General features: G+C 37.1%; 3 protein-coding genes across 3 annotated transcripts; 2 read left to right on the top strand and 1 right to left on the bottom strand.

Moving 5' to 3' along the window:
• The first annotated feature begins 1,728 nt into the window (after window positions 1–1,728).
• LOC120012547 (glutathione S-transferase T3-like) lies at window positions 1,729–2,868 on the top strand. Its single transcript, XM_038863992.1, has 2 exons — window positions 1,729–2,064; window positions 2,248–2,868. Exons 1-2 carry the CDS (start codon window positions 1,729–1,731, stop codon window positions 2,866–2,868), a joined length of 957 nt encoding a protein of 318 aa, XP_038719920.1.
• Window positions 2,869–3,181: 313 nt separating this feature from the next.
• On the bottom strand, window positions 3,182–5,442 carry LOC120012546. The gene is made up of 5 exons (XM_038863991.1): window positions 5,437–5,442; window positions 5,172–5,342; window positions 4,260–4,445; window positions 3,842–4,193; window positions 3,182–3,696 (listed from the first exon to the last, which is right to left on the bottom strand). Exons 1-5 carry the CDS (start codon window positions 5,440–5,442, stop codon window positions 3,182–3,184), a joined length of 1,230 nt encoding a protein of 409 aa, XP_038719919.1.
• LOC120013651 (EEF1A lysine methyltransferase 2-like) lies at window positions 5,321–16,898 on the top strand. Its single transcript, XM_038865531.1, has 7 exons — window positions 5,321–5,670; window positions 7,440–7,565; window positions 11,854–12,054; window positions 13,612–13,708; window positions 15,786–15,889; window positions 16,051–16,102; window positions 16,328–16,898. The coding sequence occupies exons 1-7, from the start codon at window positions 5,441–5,443 to the stop codon at window positions 16,550–16,552; spliced, it is 1,035 nt and encodes a 344-aa protein (XP_038721459.1). The 5' UTR covers window positions 5,321–5,440; the 3' UTR covers window positions 16,553–16,898.
• The last annotated feature ends 504 nt before the right edge of the window (window positions 16,899–17,402 follow it).

Below are 17,402 nucleotides of genomic sequence, written 5' to 3'. Positions count from 1 at the left end.
TTGCTTTTATTTGATATTCATTGAGTTTATTAGTGTTAGCTAGTCATTTGCATATCATTCACTTCAAATTTGCATTGCTTCCTCGTGGATCGATACCGGACTTACCGGTTTATTACTTGACGATACCCTACACTTGGGGTAAGTACATTGTTGGGTCTAAATTAACCTTACTAGCAAGTGTACTAGTCGGCGACTACAGCACAATGATAAGCAAGGGTCGAATCCACAGGGACGGTGTTATGTCTAATCCAAATGTATACTTGTATGTATGTATAGACAATGCAAACAAAGTAAAGTTCAACTCAAGATTGTTTGGTTTGGTAATTAAACTAAGACAAGCAAATAGTAAAGTGTTTTTGGTATTTTCTTTGAATAAGGATGCAACTAATGCGAACGAAATGAACACCAAGGCTTTGGAATCCCCCTTGGGAAATGACTTGCAATGACACAAATTCACACACATATTTGCTAATTCGGGCATAACGAATCCGTACCTAAGTCGGTTTTAGCGCACTTAAGCCAAAACTCCCTAAAATCGATTACTAGCCATCTTATTGGTCTAGGTCGGATATTCCTAAATACATTCTAGCCATCTTATTGGTCTAAACATGCATAGGAATTCATGGAGTTCTATGGAGATTAGGATTCATACAAATTGTCACCTAATTAAAGGGAGACACATTCATAATCAAGTGTTTCAAGAAGCATAATCTACTTGACATATTATTGTCTAAGCAAATTCTCCAAACAATTTCATCCAAAAACCTAAGTGTTGGCCAAACACCACAAGCATGAAGAAATTGCAATCAAACATAGAAACACAAGATTTATACCCAAATCAACTCATATATATGTAAATCAAGTCATAAACAAAGTCATCAAACCCAAGGCTTAATCCTAGCCTTGGCACAAGAGGTTTAGTTACACATAATGAGAGAAAAACACTAAAGGAGAGATGAGAAAATCATGAATAAACCCAATTAGTTGAGTAGATCCAAGTTGAGCTGAAGAATCTCTCCTCCTAGCTCCAAGAATCACCTTCCCCCTCTGGTTTCGCTCTCCAGAAAATTAGTTCTAGGTCTAAAAGTTTCCGCAGCTCGGACAAATCGCGACTTAAAACATCCCAGAAAATTACTTTTTGCGCCTAGGCGCGTTACCCCAAGGCGCATGATTCAAATGACCATAACTTCTCCATATGACCTCCGATTTGCATGATTTTAGATGCTACGGAAAGCTTGAGATGTCTAGTTTCCAATGCCTTTTGTTGCGCTCGATTCCAATAATGTGACATAAAGTTATGGCTATTTTAACACACGAAGGTCGGTGGACATTTTCTTCAATTCAGCCCTTTTTCCGTCGCTTTTCATCCAAACCGCAATCAACCTATCAAAATACAAATCAACACATAAATACACTCATTATTTATCAAAAGAAAGCTTAAGAGGGGGATATTTCTACCAAAAACAATAGGTATTATCATACCTATCATACACACACACACTTTGGTGTCGGTCATCCATGCATTTGAAATGTTAATTTCTTGAATATATCTGTATGTGATGTGAATAAAAGAGAACCCATTTTTGTAATCTGGAATCTGTGGGCTCTCCATTTTATTATATATCCAGACTTCGTAAAGTATATTTAGAGACTGCAGCTCAATAATTTTTTTAGTAATGGAAGCTGTGATTTAAATTTCAATATGTATCTTCAAATGATGAAACAGGAATGGAAGCCCAATTTGAAGATTTTGAGCCATTCCTTGATGGAGAATCATACACTTCCCAAAATGTTCAAAGTATGAGTTGTTGTGAAGAAGCACCAGTTCCTAAAAAGAGACGGCTAGCTGGCTTCAATCGTGGAGGTAACTTCTCAATTGAGGAGGATAAAAATATCGTCTTAGCTTGGCTAAATACAAGCATAGACTCAGTGCAAGGTACAGATCAAAAGGCCAAGACGTTTTTGCAAAGAATTGGAGCAACATACAATGCGAATAAAGGCCCTAATCATATCGAGCGAACGGACCGATCCTTAAGTAGCCGATGGGGAGCCATTCAACTTGCTGTCAACAAGTTCTGTGGATTCCTATCACAAATAGAGGATTCCTGACCATCCGGTACCACTGAGATTGACAAGGTAAAGGATTCCTATCTTATAATTGGAAGCTTGGAGTTTATTACATTGAATATGTTAGAGGTATACATGTATTCTCTTTATTTGCCACTAAGTTTTGTGTTCTTTTTGTAGATACAAATGGCTAAAGAAATGTACCATGAGATGACAAATACACACTTCGTGTTTGATCATTGCTGGAATTTATTGAGGAATCAACCAAAGTGGAACTTGCATATAGGACAATCTTCATCAAAAAGAAAACAACCTGGTGGCAGCTCAAACAAGGTCCATGATACAATAAATTTGGATGATGATAAGATCTCAGGATCTTTTTCTGTTGATCTAGAGAGACCAATTGGTCTAAATGCTGAAAAAGATCGACGGAAGAAAGGGAAGGTAGATCACAAAGACCTTACGGAGATCGTAGAACAATTGACAATCAATAAAAAACAAGAGCACGTAGAGAGAATGACATGGGCTGAAGTTGAGAGGATTAGAGTTGAAAAAGAGTGGCAAGATCATTTAGCCATGGAAAATGAGAGGCTTAGAGTTGAGAAACTCAGAGCAGAGGCTGAGATACAGAGAGCAGAAGCTGAGAAACATAGGGCATGTGCAAAGATGGAGAAGGTGGAGCAACAAAAGAAGGAGAAGGAATTTCAGATAATGATGACTGATATGAGTACGCTAAATGAGATGCAGCGTGAATACGTGAAATCATTGCAGTCTGAGATCATCACTAAACGTCAAAACTGAGTTGGTTGCTTTATGTGTGTGTGTGTGTGTATATATATATATATGCAAACCATTATATGGAATTTGTAACTTAAAGTGACAAACTTGTGTTCTTAACTTTGTCTAATGTTGTTTGGTGTGATCGTAATTATAAACTTGTCACTTTCACTTTCTGTTAGCTCGAATATGTTGTGGATTGTCTTTCATGATTTAGCAAAATATAGAATGTATTAAACTTATGACTCATAAGATAGATCAAGTTTTTTATTTAATATATTAAAGCAAGCAATTACCCTAATAGATATTAAGAAAGAGTAGTTGACATAGAAACACTTCATTCTTCACTGTGAATATTCCAAAGATGATCAATAAGGTCGCTTTGGAGTTGAGAGTGAACTTCTCTATCTCTGATTTGATGGTGACGATTAATGAAGTTCATGACTTCAGGTGTTTCATTTGACGTTTCTGCTAAAGGAGGACTTTCATTGATTTGGTCGTAAGCAGAGATATCAACTTGTTGATATGATTCTCTCTCATCTTCGACAATCATATTATGTAATATGATGCATGCCATCATTATATCGTCAAGCGTATCAGTTTTAAGAAATCGAGCAGGAGCGCGCACAATTGCAAATCGTGCTTGAAGGACTCTAAATGCATGTTCAACATCTTTCCTTGCAGATTCCTGACATTTAACGAAATGCTTAAGTTTGCGTGTTGGTGGTGCAAGAATTGTTTTCACGAATGTAGCCCAGGTAGGATAGATTCCATCGGCTAAATAATAAACCATTGTGTAGTTGTGCCCATTGACTGTATAATTGACAGCTGGAGCACGTCCCATGGCCAGATCTTGGAACACAGTAGATCATTCCAAGACATTAATATCATTATGAGACCCTAGCATTCTAAAGAACGCATGCCAAATCCAAAACTCATAGGATGCAAACCGCTTCCAAAATAGTAGTCGGTTCATGTACATGTCCAGAGTACATACCTTTCCAAGCGCTTGGACAGTTCTTCCACTTCCAATGCATACAGTCTATGCTCCCTAACATTCCAGGAAAGCCACGGGCTTGACCAATTGCAAGTAGCTTGGCAAGATCTTCGGCAGTTGGTAATCGTAAGTACTCCTCACTAAACACAGAAATTACACACTTGACAAATTTTTTCAGACTTTCAAGTGCTGTTGTCTCCCTAATTCTAATGTATTCATCCATCAAATCAGTAGATACTCCATATGCGAGCATCAGTATTGACGCTGTTATCTTCTGAAGAGATGACAAGCCCAACTTTCCAGCCGCATTACGCCTTTGTTGAAAATACGGTGAATATGCTTCAATACCAGTCTGGATTCAAAGGAATAGAGTACGACTCATGCGAAACCTCCTTCGAAATATTTCAGGAGAGAATACTGGATGATCTGAGAAGTAATCGTGGAACAAACGTTCATGGCCTGACAAAGTATTGCGATCGATATATGATCGAGATTGTCCAGATCCACGATTAGAAGACGATCCTTCGAACTCCATAGCTAACCCAATGACTAGTGTTTCCACTACATCGTCATCTGAAGGGGGTCTACTGTTATCTTTTTCTTTCTACGCCTTGAAAACCAATCCATTGATATGAGAGTTTATTGGAGAATGATGATTTGAGAGTATGTAAAAAGATCCGAAGTTCATTGATTATATAGACAATTTCTACTATATTGTTATCCACATAACCCAACAACCACTAATTCATAGTCATACAATCCAACAACCATATTTTTAGCCACTCAACCCAACAACCACAAAATAACCACACAATTCAACCACTAATTCATAACCATACAACCCAACAACTATATATTTAGCCACTCAACCCACCAACCACAAAATAGCCACACAATTCATCAATTTTTTTTTTTGAAAATTCAACAATCATATATTATTAAAATAATTATTATAACTATTAAAATTAATGTCAATCAATTATAATTTAATATAGCAATTTATTATGTTATAATAATTATAAAACGTATTAACTTTAAATTAATAAAAATTGATTGTATAAATGAATATTTAAATGATTTAGAGGGTCTGTTGTGTGAATATAGAGTGTCTACTGTGTGGTGGTATTGTAAAAGAAACTGTAAATCTGTGAAAAGTGTACTTTTACTGTAAATTTAGAGTTTTTGTTAAGAGTTTCTGCTGTGGATGGCCTAAAGCCTTTTTTAATGAACAAAAGGTCATGAGTTCAAACCATACAAATAACAAAATTCAAAAATATTTTATTAACTTTAATAAATGAACCGAACTGGTCAAAACCGGACAGGTTCTAACCGGTTCAACCGAAAATCTTGATTCATAGATTATCGGTTCTGACACCTTAATCTGATAGGACAAGTGGCCGGTCATGGGTTGGACCGGTCCGGTCTCCAAAACCTTGCTACTAACTCGTGATAAATCATACCATAAGAGAGAAGAAACAACAGATCTAATGTTTTCGACAACCTTTTAAAACAGGAGGGCTGGAACGCTTGAGGAATACTCCTGCATCCCTGTCAACGCAAAATCTCCTCTAAACCCTCCCTTCTTTAATCCTTACTTCCATGGCTGGATTTCGGATTCCACCCGAAGAGTCGGACGTCTCACTGCAGCAGCAACCGCTGACAAGAGTCACCGGCGCAGGCGATCTGGTGTCGGACGACGAAAGGTCTGTGGCAGCGGACTCGTGGTCCATTAAGAGCGACTATGGAAGCACGCTTGACGATGAGCAGCGCCATGCCGATGCAGCTGAGGCGCTCTCATCCGGTAATTTTCGCGCTGCCTCTGATTACAGGTATGTTTGGTTGCCGGGAAAATGTAGGAAACGAAATTATGATTTTAGAGTTTTTTGTAAATGTAAAAGCTATATGTGATAGTGATACAACGTAATCATGCGAAGTCTATCCTCTGCACACATTATAGAGCTAATAAAAACTTGATTGTATAATAGAGGTAGGAGTAAGGAAGTTGATTAAACGATCTCATGGAATATTCATGGCGGACGCATTCTGAACTGTGTTTTTGGTGTTGTTAACTTCCTTTGAATTGGGTGAAAAAAAAGAGATGAATGAAAAAAGAAAGTACTTGTGTTTCAAAGAAATGACACGACTGGATTAATTGGCTGCAACTGAGAATCTCCAAGAAATGGAAACACAGCCAAAGTTGGGAATGAAACCTATTTTATAATTCTGGCTACATTTGTAATAAAGTTCCCAGGCCAACTTACTAACTATCTCCAGCAACTACCTAAACTGCTTCCTAATACCTTGTTGATTCTTGAGTGGTATGGCAGCATTAAGATTCTAAGATCTTCTTTTATATCCACCATTGGATCTACATTGGATCTACCTTCACTTAATAAAGCAGTTGACTATCTCCTTATCCTTCTTGTCTACTTCTCTTCCCGTGATTAGCAATAGCCCTTCTCTTTCATGCAAAAGCCACTCTTCTTTCTTAAGTAAGATCCGTTACACACGGCTTCCAGTTTCCAAAGGGGTCGTTTCTTTCCTCTTTTTTTTTTTCCAGGAGTTTGGATGAAGGGGAGAGTGAATAATTCCAAATTCCAATCCAAACCTTGGATTTATAATTTAAATAGTAGGAGAGAAGTAGAAAGGGAACAAGTCACTCCTCGTATTTGGCTGAAAATAAATTGATTATTATGCCATTTGATATTTAACTTAAAGCAGTAAATGAGGCAGCTTAAGTAGAAATTATCAGTTTATCGCAATATTACTTTCTTAGGAATGTGGAAAGTGGAGGGAAAATTAGTGAAATCAAGGGAAGCTAATGCAACTTCCAAAAATCATCATCTAAATGAAGAACGTATTAAACGAAGGTGACGGAAGCAAGCGAAAATGAAGTGCATTTTTACTTCGTCAGTGGATGGAAATGGGAGGAAATTACTGGAAAGAAAATTTTGGCTTTCCATACAAAGTTATCAATATAAGAAAGTAAAATCCTCACGTTGGCATAATAATAAAAACCTCTACGGGAGTCTTGTGTACAGGAGTTGTTTACCTTTTTACCTACATGTTTTGCGCCATCCAAGCTTTGTTAAATATCTATGTCTCTATGATATGGAAGGGTATGACATGATATGATACTTTGGGAGAGGAAAGGATGTCAGATGAGAAAAGAGGAAAAACACTAATTATCTTTTGCTCTGTATTTTATTGGAGGAATGAAAAGAGGTGAATGCTTGCCCTCTGTCATTTTTTGTTAGATCCTGAAAGGGAGAAGAAAATCTAGAAGGTTACGTAGTTCCTATGAGGTCCTTTATGTATGATTGGAATTGGTTTTTTTAACTATGAGAGTTTGTTTCAATGTTTTAAGTTCTGTCTCTTTGCTTGCAAATCCATTAAGTTAGGGTATAGTAGTAAATTGCTTTGTCAAGCAACTGTATTCTATGGAAAGGAGTCGTTAACTGTTGATGCCATCTGATCTAATCTCATTGTCCCAATTAAAATGTGGTGTTTCAGAAGAGCCACTTTATGAATTCTTATCCCTTGCCTCAAATTTTGTTGAATGCACACATATGGATTTTGAAGCATGCTATGTACACAGTTCTGACAAGGAAGAACCAGATCCTGAAGCAGTATCGTCAATGCTTGGTTTTCAGAGTTATTGGGATTCTGCATATGCAGATGAATTGGCCAACTTCCGTGAACATGGCCATGCTGGTGAAGTTTGGTAAGGGTTGCTTTGTTTGTGTAATTTTTCCATGAAAAATGTGTAACCTGTCCTTTTCCTATACATGACGCTAAGCATGGTATGGTTCCTAACCGAATGCAAAATTGGAAATATAATAGGCATCTTTTTTAATGCAGAGAATTTTATTTACCTGTCAACAATTTGTTATCATTATTCATTAGCATGACTTGGTTTTGCAGCATTTAACTTTTTCCTCAATCTCTGAGTGGGTTTTAGTTTCTTGAAGAAGTAAAGTCTCTGAAATGAAAATTTTAAATTATTTCTAGTGTTGGGCTTGGAGACATTAAGTCTCTATAACACACATAGTATGATGGTCATTTGTGATTTCTTTGAATAATGACGGAAGCTCAAGGTTTTTTTTTTTTTTTTTTTGTTATAAATGTCATCAACTTAATTATTTTTGTGGATATAGATTTATCTATGAAGTCGTGTTATCCAGCTGGGATTGTATCCCTGCAGTTGGTTATTTGACATTTTATATTACACAAGAATCCAAAGAAATCAGCATTTCGTCCTACCAAATCCTATAATATTCTAAACTGTCTGTTATTTCTTCAGTCCATTGCCGTGTTCTTTTACTTAATCTGATTCACACAAAACATTATTGTCTTTCACTCTTTCTTTAGAGGAAGCTTTTCCTGACCTTTTTTTTTTGAATAACATATTCTTTGTACTATCATTATTAGTGTGAAGGGAGCTTGAACTTGAGAGCTCATTTTGGTTCGAGTCCTAAGGAGTTGGCCACCACTAAGCCAAGTGCGCCTTTAAGCTTTTCCTGACCTTATACACTCTATAAGAGCACATTTAGTTTTTGTCAGTCACAAACTTTCTTGGATAGTTTCTGATAAATATCTGGTAATTTATTTCTGCCCAACCTCTTGAAATGGTTACGTTGATAAATTGATTCGAAATGATTTTCTGGGTTCATATCTTATTCGGTTCATTCTAGGAAATTAGTCCGTATTAAATATTAGGAAGAGTGGAAATAGTAATAGGCAGTGTTATCAATGCGAAAAGCGCACTTCAAGCGCAAAGACTTCGCATTGCTTCAAAGCGCAAAGCGCATTTTAAGCGCACGCTTTAAGTACATGAAGCGCAATATTCATAAAATTATTAATAAATTAGTAATATAGCATAAAATAATCACAACAGGCATATAGCATATAGAAACATAATTAACATATACATAAAATAATCACAAAAGGCATATAGCATAAAATAATCAGCACTACCGTGAGATAAGGAGCACATGTTCATGGGATAAAGAGTTGAAGACAAGCAAACAAACAGAATCTGTAGTGGGGGCACATGTTCATAAGATAAACCAAAAGTCAAAAATAAATCACAAGTATAAATAGTTGAAGACAGAGCATGTCTGTACTCTGTAGTGGGGGGCACATGGTCATCAGATAAACAAAAATAAATCACAAGTATAAAGAGTGGAAGACAGAGGATATCTGTAGTGGGGGCACATGTTCATCAGACAAGCAAAAATATTGACTAATGATCGTTTACAGACCTGCTTGCACCAGAGAGGCTTACTCGACTTTGGAGTCGCAACCAGAGGCTCCGATGTCGTAGTCGAGAGTCGAGACAGAAGAATGAAGACTGGAGTCGCAGTCATAGTCTAGAGATAGAGAATGAAGACTGGTGGTTGCGTGAACTGAGAGGAGAAGTCTAGGGTTCCAAAGGTGGGCCCACATCCATGCCTAAAAAGCTCATTGAACCAGAAGCGACTTGAGCGTGCGCTTTTGTGCACCTCCCGCTTCGACAGAAGCGTGCGCTTCTTTGCGCTTTGGTGACTTGCGCGATGCGGTGTAGAAGCGAGGCGCGAGCCCTGCGCACCGCCTCGCTTCTCGCTTTAAGCGTGCGCTTCACACGCTTTTGACAACACTGGTAATAGGTAATGCTAATGAACCTTAGCTCTAGGAGCTGATGGATAGAGGTTGAGAACTGAGAAGTCTTAATTCATATAGATGCCAAATGTGTCTGGTCGACAAGACTCCATTTTCTGAAAAAAAAGACCTCAGCAGGATCCAACTGCCGGGTTTAACGACAAGCTCTACTTGGTAAAGATGAAGCCTGACACTTTTTTTCATCCAAAGTTGGACTATATTGGAATTGCTATGGCAGATATATATGTTGTATCAGAAACACTGTCATTCAATTAGGCCACCATGTTTACTTTATAATTATAATGTACTTGGAACTCTGACCCAGCCCAGACCCTTTTTCCGAATGAACCTATGAAGCGACCTGATTCTTGTTCTAGCTAAAGGAGCTCTTGAAATCTTGGAATTCAAATTCAAGGGTTTTTTTTCTCTCTTGATCTTGACTACTGCAAATCTTAATTAAGAATAGCATTCTGGTCTTAAGTTTTAACTTTTACAAGTTCCAACCACATATATAGAAAGTATAAAGATATCAACTTAGGTACACCGTACACTTATTTTATATTTTTGTATTTTCTCTATCTTTCTTCTTGTCTGTCATGAATTTTTGTGTTTGGTGCACATATAGTCTTTTGGTAATGTACTTTGTCGCAGAATCAGTCCATTATTATAGCTCTTGTGGAAATGATAAATCTTAAGCCATTCAGTTGATCAACGTCATTTCAGTGGGAATCAAAGATTTTGCTGCAATTCCCTTCAGTTGCTAATCTTTGCTTATTTCTGTAGTCAGAACAAAGTAAAGTAAGTCAGTATTTCCAACCCCCAACACTTTCAGAGATGAAATTTGTCGGGGAATTGGGAAATTGTTTAGTGGTTTTTCTAATCAATCTTAGTATCTTAAGGAAACTATCAATATCATGGAATAGAAGTTGAAATTGTTTCAGAAAAGGTTTGCAACATTGAAATGACTTTTTTTACACTTGCTATTGTACTGTTTTTTAGCTTTTTATTCTGGTATGGTATTAATACGCGAATATGTGGCCCAGTAGTAGAGTTGCAGGGTGCAACCTAGAGGTCATAGGTTCAATTACTGAAAACAGTCTCTCTACATATTATGTGGGGGTAAGGTCCGCGTACATGCTGCATGTTCCCGGCCCCACCTACTACAGGAGCCTTGTGCTTGTGGGTTGTGTTTTTTTTTTTTTTTTTTTTTTTTTTGAAAGGCCCATAGGCCACACACATGCTAAGCCATGTGCTAGGGGCATGAAGGCCACCATAGCGGATGAAAAACTACCCAAATCCCAAACCCCCTGGTGAGAATAGAACCCTGGACCAGTGTTGTCAAAAGCGTGTGAAGCGCACGCTTAAAGCGAGAAGCGAGGCGGTGCGCAGGGCTCGCGCCTCGCTTCTACACCGCATCGCGCAAGTCACCAAAGCGCAAAGAAGCGCACGCTTCTGTCGAAGCGGGAGGTGCACAAAAGCGCACGCTCAAGTCTCTTCTGGTTCAATGAGCTTTTTGGGCATGGGTATGGGCCCACCTTTGGAACCCTAGACTTCTCCTCTCAGTTCACGCAACCACCAGTCTTCATTCTCTATCTCTGGACTACGACTGCGACTCCAGTCTTCATTCTTCTGTCTCGACTCTCGACTACGACATCGGAGCCTTTGGTTGCGACTCCAAAGTCGAGTAAGCCTCTCTGGTGCAGGCAGGTCTGTAAACGATCATTAGTCAATATTTTTGCTTGTCTGATGAACATGTGCCCCCACTACAGATATCCTCTGTCTTCCACTCTTTATACTTGTGATTTATTTTTGTTTATCTGATGACCATGTGCCCCCCACAGAGTACAGACATGCTCTGTCTTCAACTATTTATACTTGTGATTTATTTTTGACTTTTGGTTTATCTTATGAACATGTGCCCCCACTACAGATTCTGTTTGTTTGCTTGTCTTCAACTCTTTATCCCATGAACATGTGCTCTTTATCTCACGGTAGTGCTGATTATTTTATGCTATATGCCTTTTGTGATTATTTTATGTATATGTTAATTATGTTTCTATATGCTATATGCCTTTTGTGATTATTTTATGCTATATTACTAATTTATTAATAATTTTATGAATATTGCGCTTCATGTACTTAAAGCGTGCGCTTAAAATGCGCTTTGCGCTTTGAAGCAATGCGAAGTCTTTGCGCTTGAAGTGCGCTTTTCGCATTGATAACACTACCCTGGACCTCAAAGTCCTGGGCAGACTACCTGACCAACCAGACTATCTCCTATTCTCTGCTTGTGGGTTGTTTACCTATTCTGGTATCATTGCTTTTTAACCTGAATTGTCTGCTTGTTTCTATTTCCACATTTTTAAATTTAGGTTTGGAGTTGATGTCATGGATGTTGTTACCTCTTGGACCAAAAGCTTGTGCATTGAGATTTCTCAAGGTCAGTTGCCGAATCAAGTTGATGATACCACATCTGAGCTCATTGAGCAAGGTGATAAATATTTGTCTGAATGGAGTGTGCTTGACATTGGAACTGGCAATGGCTTACTTCTTCAAGAGCTTGCTAAGCTAGGGTATGCTTTGAGATTTTGCCCATAGTTCTGGTAATACCAGACTGGTATTATATGCTAAGTTGTAAATTTTTAGTTCAGAAGAATCTATTCTACGTGTTCTAAATTTATAGTATTTTTTCCTTTAAGAAGAAACGGAATAATGTGAAAATTTTAAGATGAGTTGTGCTTAGGATTTGAGTTTGTGGTTATCTATGCGGAATTGATAAAGTATTTATTCCTGAAAAGTTAAAATGATTTAATAGTTAGTATTTCTAGAGTTTATGGAAGATAAAATAGGAAAAGAAGAAGAATATATCATGTTCATACTTTGTTGAACACGGAGAGATGATACCCAGCCTGCCAATGGCCTCAGGAAGCTTTGACAGATTGCCACTGAACTAGATTGTATTTTTTTCCCCTTAACTGCTGAATCACCCATAAAATTTTGTTTTTAATATATTTCTACCTGATCGCAACTGTCTTTGTCTTGGGAAGTGAGAAATGAAAAATGTGGGGAGCTTAGAAAGGTTGCTCTTTATGAGAGCTTATCCACCTGCCTTTGAATGCTGACTTTTCTTCCACCCAGAGAGCTTCTTCTCAAATTAATGAAACAATGAGATGCCAAATCAGACAAATACAAGTGTGAGAAGCAAACTTTTTGTTTTTCTGTGCTATATAACATGGGATTTGTAGAAGGGGAAGATGATGAATTACATCTCTTCATTGTAGATGGTCTAGGGCTTTGAGGGAGATGGATGTAAACATGATGGGCCCATCTTGGGTTGTGGCTGGCTCAACAGAAGAGGAGATTCCTTATTAGTTAGATATTCACCCCAAAGGAGCATGTAGAGGAATAGCTGATTTATTTCTATTAGCATTTTGTTGGATTACTTTGAATAGAGAAATCAAAGTGCTTTTGATGGAATAAATCTTTGATGTGGTTGATTAAGGAAAAAAGGTTGAACAATGAATGTCATTTAGTTTCTTTTGATGATTATTGATGGGCACCCTTTTGGTGCCCTTTCCAATTAACTTTTCAACATTCTATAATTTACAAGAAAAGTCCGAGTCATGATTCAGAGGTTATTAAGGAATTGAAACTTTGATTAATAACAGTCGTTAGGTGTCTTCATGATAATGAATAGACAGCCTAAAAATCAGGAGTTTAGTTTGGGCTGCCTTTTTTTTTTTTTTTTTTAATCTTTTTGGATTACTATGTCTGCCTTTTTTCTTTTCTCCTTCATCATTTTCTGAATTGGGAAATATTTGAAATTTGGTTCATATATTCTAAAACGAAAATGGAAATGATAATTGCTGCCTTCTCAAAGGCAATGAACTACAAGGCTTGCATTGTCTGGCATTTCTTAGGAATGCAGGCCAGATGGAAGAAGTAGATAAAATGATAAGGGAACTTCCAGACTTCTCTGTGAAGGAAAATACTTAAAGGAAAATTTTGTTTCAAAATTTAGTAATATTGGAGGAGTAAAGATATAGAATTGACAAAACCTGGCATATTTATTATTTGTTTAACTGTTCATTTATCATCAAAGAGATAAACCTCTGCTGTTTCATGTTCAGGTTCTCTGATTTAACTGGAACAGATTATAGTGAAGGTGCTATTGATCTTGCTCGAAACCTTGCTGATCGTGATGGGTTTTCCAATATCAAATTTTTGGTATGACAACTTTAGTATATTATGAATTTGTTATCTAGTCTGTTTATATTCTGCATGAATTGTTCTTTTTCAATTTATTTCTATGCTTTTTAATATGTACTATCATGGTTCTCATAACAGGTTTACTTCCTTTATCTCTCAATTTTCATTAGACATGTTATTTTGATCTTTGTTGCATTTCAATTCATATATTAGATTTTTGGGCTCGATTATGTTTTTTGCCTTTAGATAAACACAAAACATATTGGAACAGGGGCAACTTCTTAGTACTGCTGGATAGCCAAGAGAATCCCAACTTGTTGAGATATGGCAAAACTATTTTTTTTTTCTGGGGCTCCTAGTTGTAACCATTGCAGATGATTTGAAGACGGAAAACATATCTGGTTTTCATCCTTATGACTGTACAGTATGAGGCATAAATTTTACCCTGCTTTGCATTGTTGCTTTTCATTTTTCCTTTTTCTTTTTGGGTTGGGAGGAATGGGGGCTTGAATAAACCATTTATTATTTCAAGTGCTAAATTAGAAGATGGTCAAAATGATGTACTATTTGAAATTTTTTTCAAAAAAGGAAAAAGATCAAATAAATAATAATGGTTCAATTATCTTTGAAATTGTGCTAGGCACTTTTGCGCGTGACTTTATTTGCCAGATTAGCTTGATGTCATAGTCCATGATACCTCAAAAGGGTGAGCATTTAGGCAGTTGCTTGGGCACTACTTTTTGGTAATGTGCACAACCTTTTTTACTTGTTGAGGAAATCTTCATTCTTCATACTAATGGATCCTGCCAATGAGATTCAGGTTGCTTGAGCACCTTTAAAATTTTAGAATTTTAGGTTCTTTTCATTTGAGGGATTAATACTTTTAAGCAAGACATAACTTTGATCAAAAGACAACTTCCGGATTATAGAAATTTTTTTCAAGGCCTTGCATGACTCTGGACCCTATAAAAGCCATCTAAGGGTTGAAAATGAAGTTGACTCGTCTGATGCTATCAGTTGGCAGCAAAGCTTTGTTGTTATGCCCTCTCGAATTTGTGAGACCTTCTCAACAATTAACCAAGCTTGATGGATATCAGGACTAGTTATATAATTATGGGTGGAGATATTGTTTATTGTAGTCTCAACCATCTTACTGTCAATATAAAGGTCTACATATATACCTGTTCTGTACTTTTTTGTTTGGCTTTCAATGTATGCCCATGGTTTTGTCTACCTCTTATGCCTCCATTAGCACCTTTTGGCTAGCACATGTGACATTCAGTACCCAATGAGTTCCTTTGGAAGTTGTGGGGCACTGGGAGCAAATTTTGTTTAATTCATTTTAGCTAGCTTTTCAATTTGATTATTTTCACTTACAATTTTATAAGCTTGTGAGAAAGTCCTTTGAGAGCTTAATAAACAACAAGAAGTCTATCTCGATTGATGGGGTTCTGGAATGAATCCTTACAGAATTACTTCAATTCCGCCATGTAGATTACCTTTAAGACCTTAATTATGTTGAAAATTTTTCTATTTACTTTATAACATTTTTCCTGTCTTTATAATTGTAAATGATTTTGATTGCTTTCATGGAGAGAGAAGAGGAAGAAATATTTCACATACATTCAGGATATCAAATACTACAATATTGAGCATTCTGTTATTTAATAGTATGAATAAGCGTGTCTTTAGACATGCTTTGTAATTTATGCATTTTTAAAAAGGATAATGCTTGAGACCCCCATTTAATATGAAGTGTTGGATGTGAAGTGGGCCCTACATATGTGTTTTTAATCAATGACTATTTTAATGCCACATATATTTGGGGGTCTTTTGAGGTCACAAAATGGGAGGATTTGGCATTGTCCTTTTAAAAAACTATAGTCAATTGCTATTTAATGTGGTTATAAATTATATCATGTTCTAGGTTAGATGGTGTTTGGTGTCGTAAGTCCCCTTTCTTTTCCCTTCTTTTCGTGCATGTGTGTGCACTTGATGAAGCATACTTGATAATTCAATAAGTTGGATTTTACCATGATGAATTTGCATCAGATCATAACTTCAAAATTTAACTTTTGCCAGTCCGTTGTTTCAGGTTGATGATGTCCTTCAAACAAAAATGGGGAGGCAGTTTCAACTTGTCGTGGACAAAGGGACCTTAGATGCCATTGGATTGCATCCTGATGGCTCTATTAAAAGGTTAGATGACACCATTACGCATCTGGTCATGACTCTTATATTTCAATTTTCAATATCACACTCTACTTGTATCTAACAATAAAATCAGTCACTGTTGTTATGGAGTCTGCATTTAATCACTGTTACGTAGCAGTAACACAATGAAATTTCTTTCTTTTCAGGATCATGTACTGGGATTCTGTTTCAAAATTAGTGGCCCCTGGTGGAATATTAGTAAGTGTCTATACTTTCTAATTAGGCAGCATTATCTATTTGTCTTTAGGTGAGCCCTTTTGGTTCGGAAGAGATTTGCAGCCCTTATTGTGATGCGGACTTGACCTATTCATACTGCATTGCAATACATGTCTAGATCATTCTCTTCTCCCGGCTTCTTCTTCTTCTTCTTTTTTTTCCCCCTGTGCTCCCCTGAGCTCTAAAAACAACTTGTGCTGTTGGTAGGTCATCACATCATGTAACAGCACAAAAGATGAATTGGTTCAAGAAGTGGAAACTTATAATCAAAGAAGGATTAAAGTAACTCAGGATCCGGAGAACGCCAAAGACCAAGAAGGGTGTGGAGATCCTCCATTTAGATACTACAGTCATGTCCGCACATATCCAACATTCATGTTTGGTGGCTCTGTGGGATCTCGTGTTGCTACTGTGGCATTTCTCCGGAACTGAGCTTTAGGTCTCTATATTGGTGGGTGATACTTTGTTACGGTTTTTGGTGTTCACTTTTTTGGAATGGAAGTTTTTTTTGAACGGTTTTAGGTGTTCATGTGTGGTAAATGTAATTCACTTGCTTTTGGAAGGTTGTGTTTAAAAACCATGAACCTTGTTGGAATTCAGGATTGTGGATGATACTGGATTTTTCCTTTGTTGGAGGATTATTTCTCTTTATAAGGCGCTTGGGTATGCCTAGATTGGGATTTGACAGGACTGATTTGTACTGCAATCGGTTCATGGATTGTGATATTCATCCATTCTTAGCCATGCAAGGCTTGCAAGAGAACTTGGCTTTTGGTAATACTGCTAGAATTGTGCTTAATGACAGTGGCAAAGCCATCTCACTGATATATAGCATGTTATCATTTCTATCTTCACTTGGTTAAGACAGATGTTTGGTATTGGCATCCTATCTTCCATGCCTTCCATTTGGAGAGGAAGTCCAAGACTGTTAGGTTCTTATTATTCTCATACAATCAAAATCATATATGACCTCAAAGAGTTTTTGAAAGCAACTCGACTAGTACACTATAGCCTGTCAAGTCATGTTTTTTTTTTTTTAAAATGATATATTAAAGTTTACGAGTTAGCAATTTAGTGTTTAGAGTTTAGATTTTAATCTTTAGGGTGAAAGATATGACAAGGAAATTTTGGTCGGGATGGTGAAGTTGATTGTGGTAACTCCTTGTAAATGGGATAGGTCGCAGGTTCAACTCCTTTGCCTAGCAGTTTTGGCATTATTGGCTTTATTTCTCGCATTGTTCGGTCAAGTCTTACCTGTCGGCCTGTCGCTAGCGTGGTGTGG

The sequence above is a fragment of the Tripterygium wilfordii genome, chromosome 13 (genome assembly GCF_013401445.1).
Source record: "Tripterygium wilfordii isolate XIE 37 chromosome 13, ASM1340144v1, whole genome shotgun sequence".
NCBI classification, from domain to species: domain Eukaryota; kingdom Viridiplantae; phylum Streptophyta; class Magnoliopsida; order Celastrales; family Celastraceae; genus Tripterygium; species Tripterygium wilfordii.
This window is presented reverse-complemented; position numbering and strand designations above follow the sequence as displayed.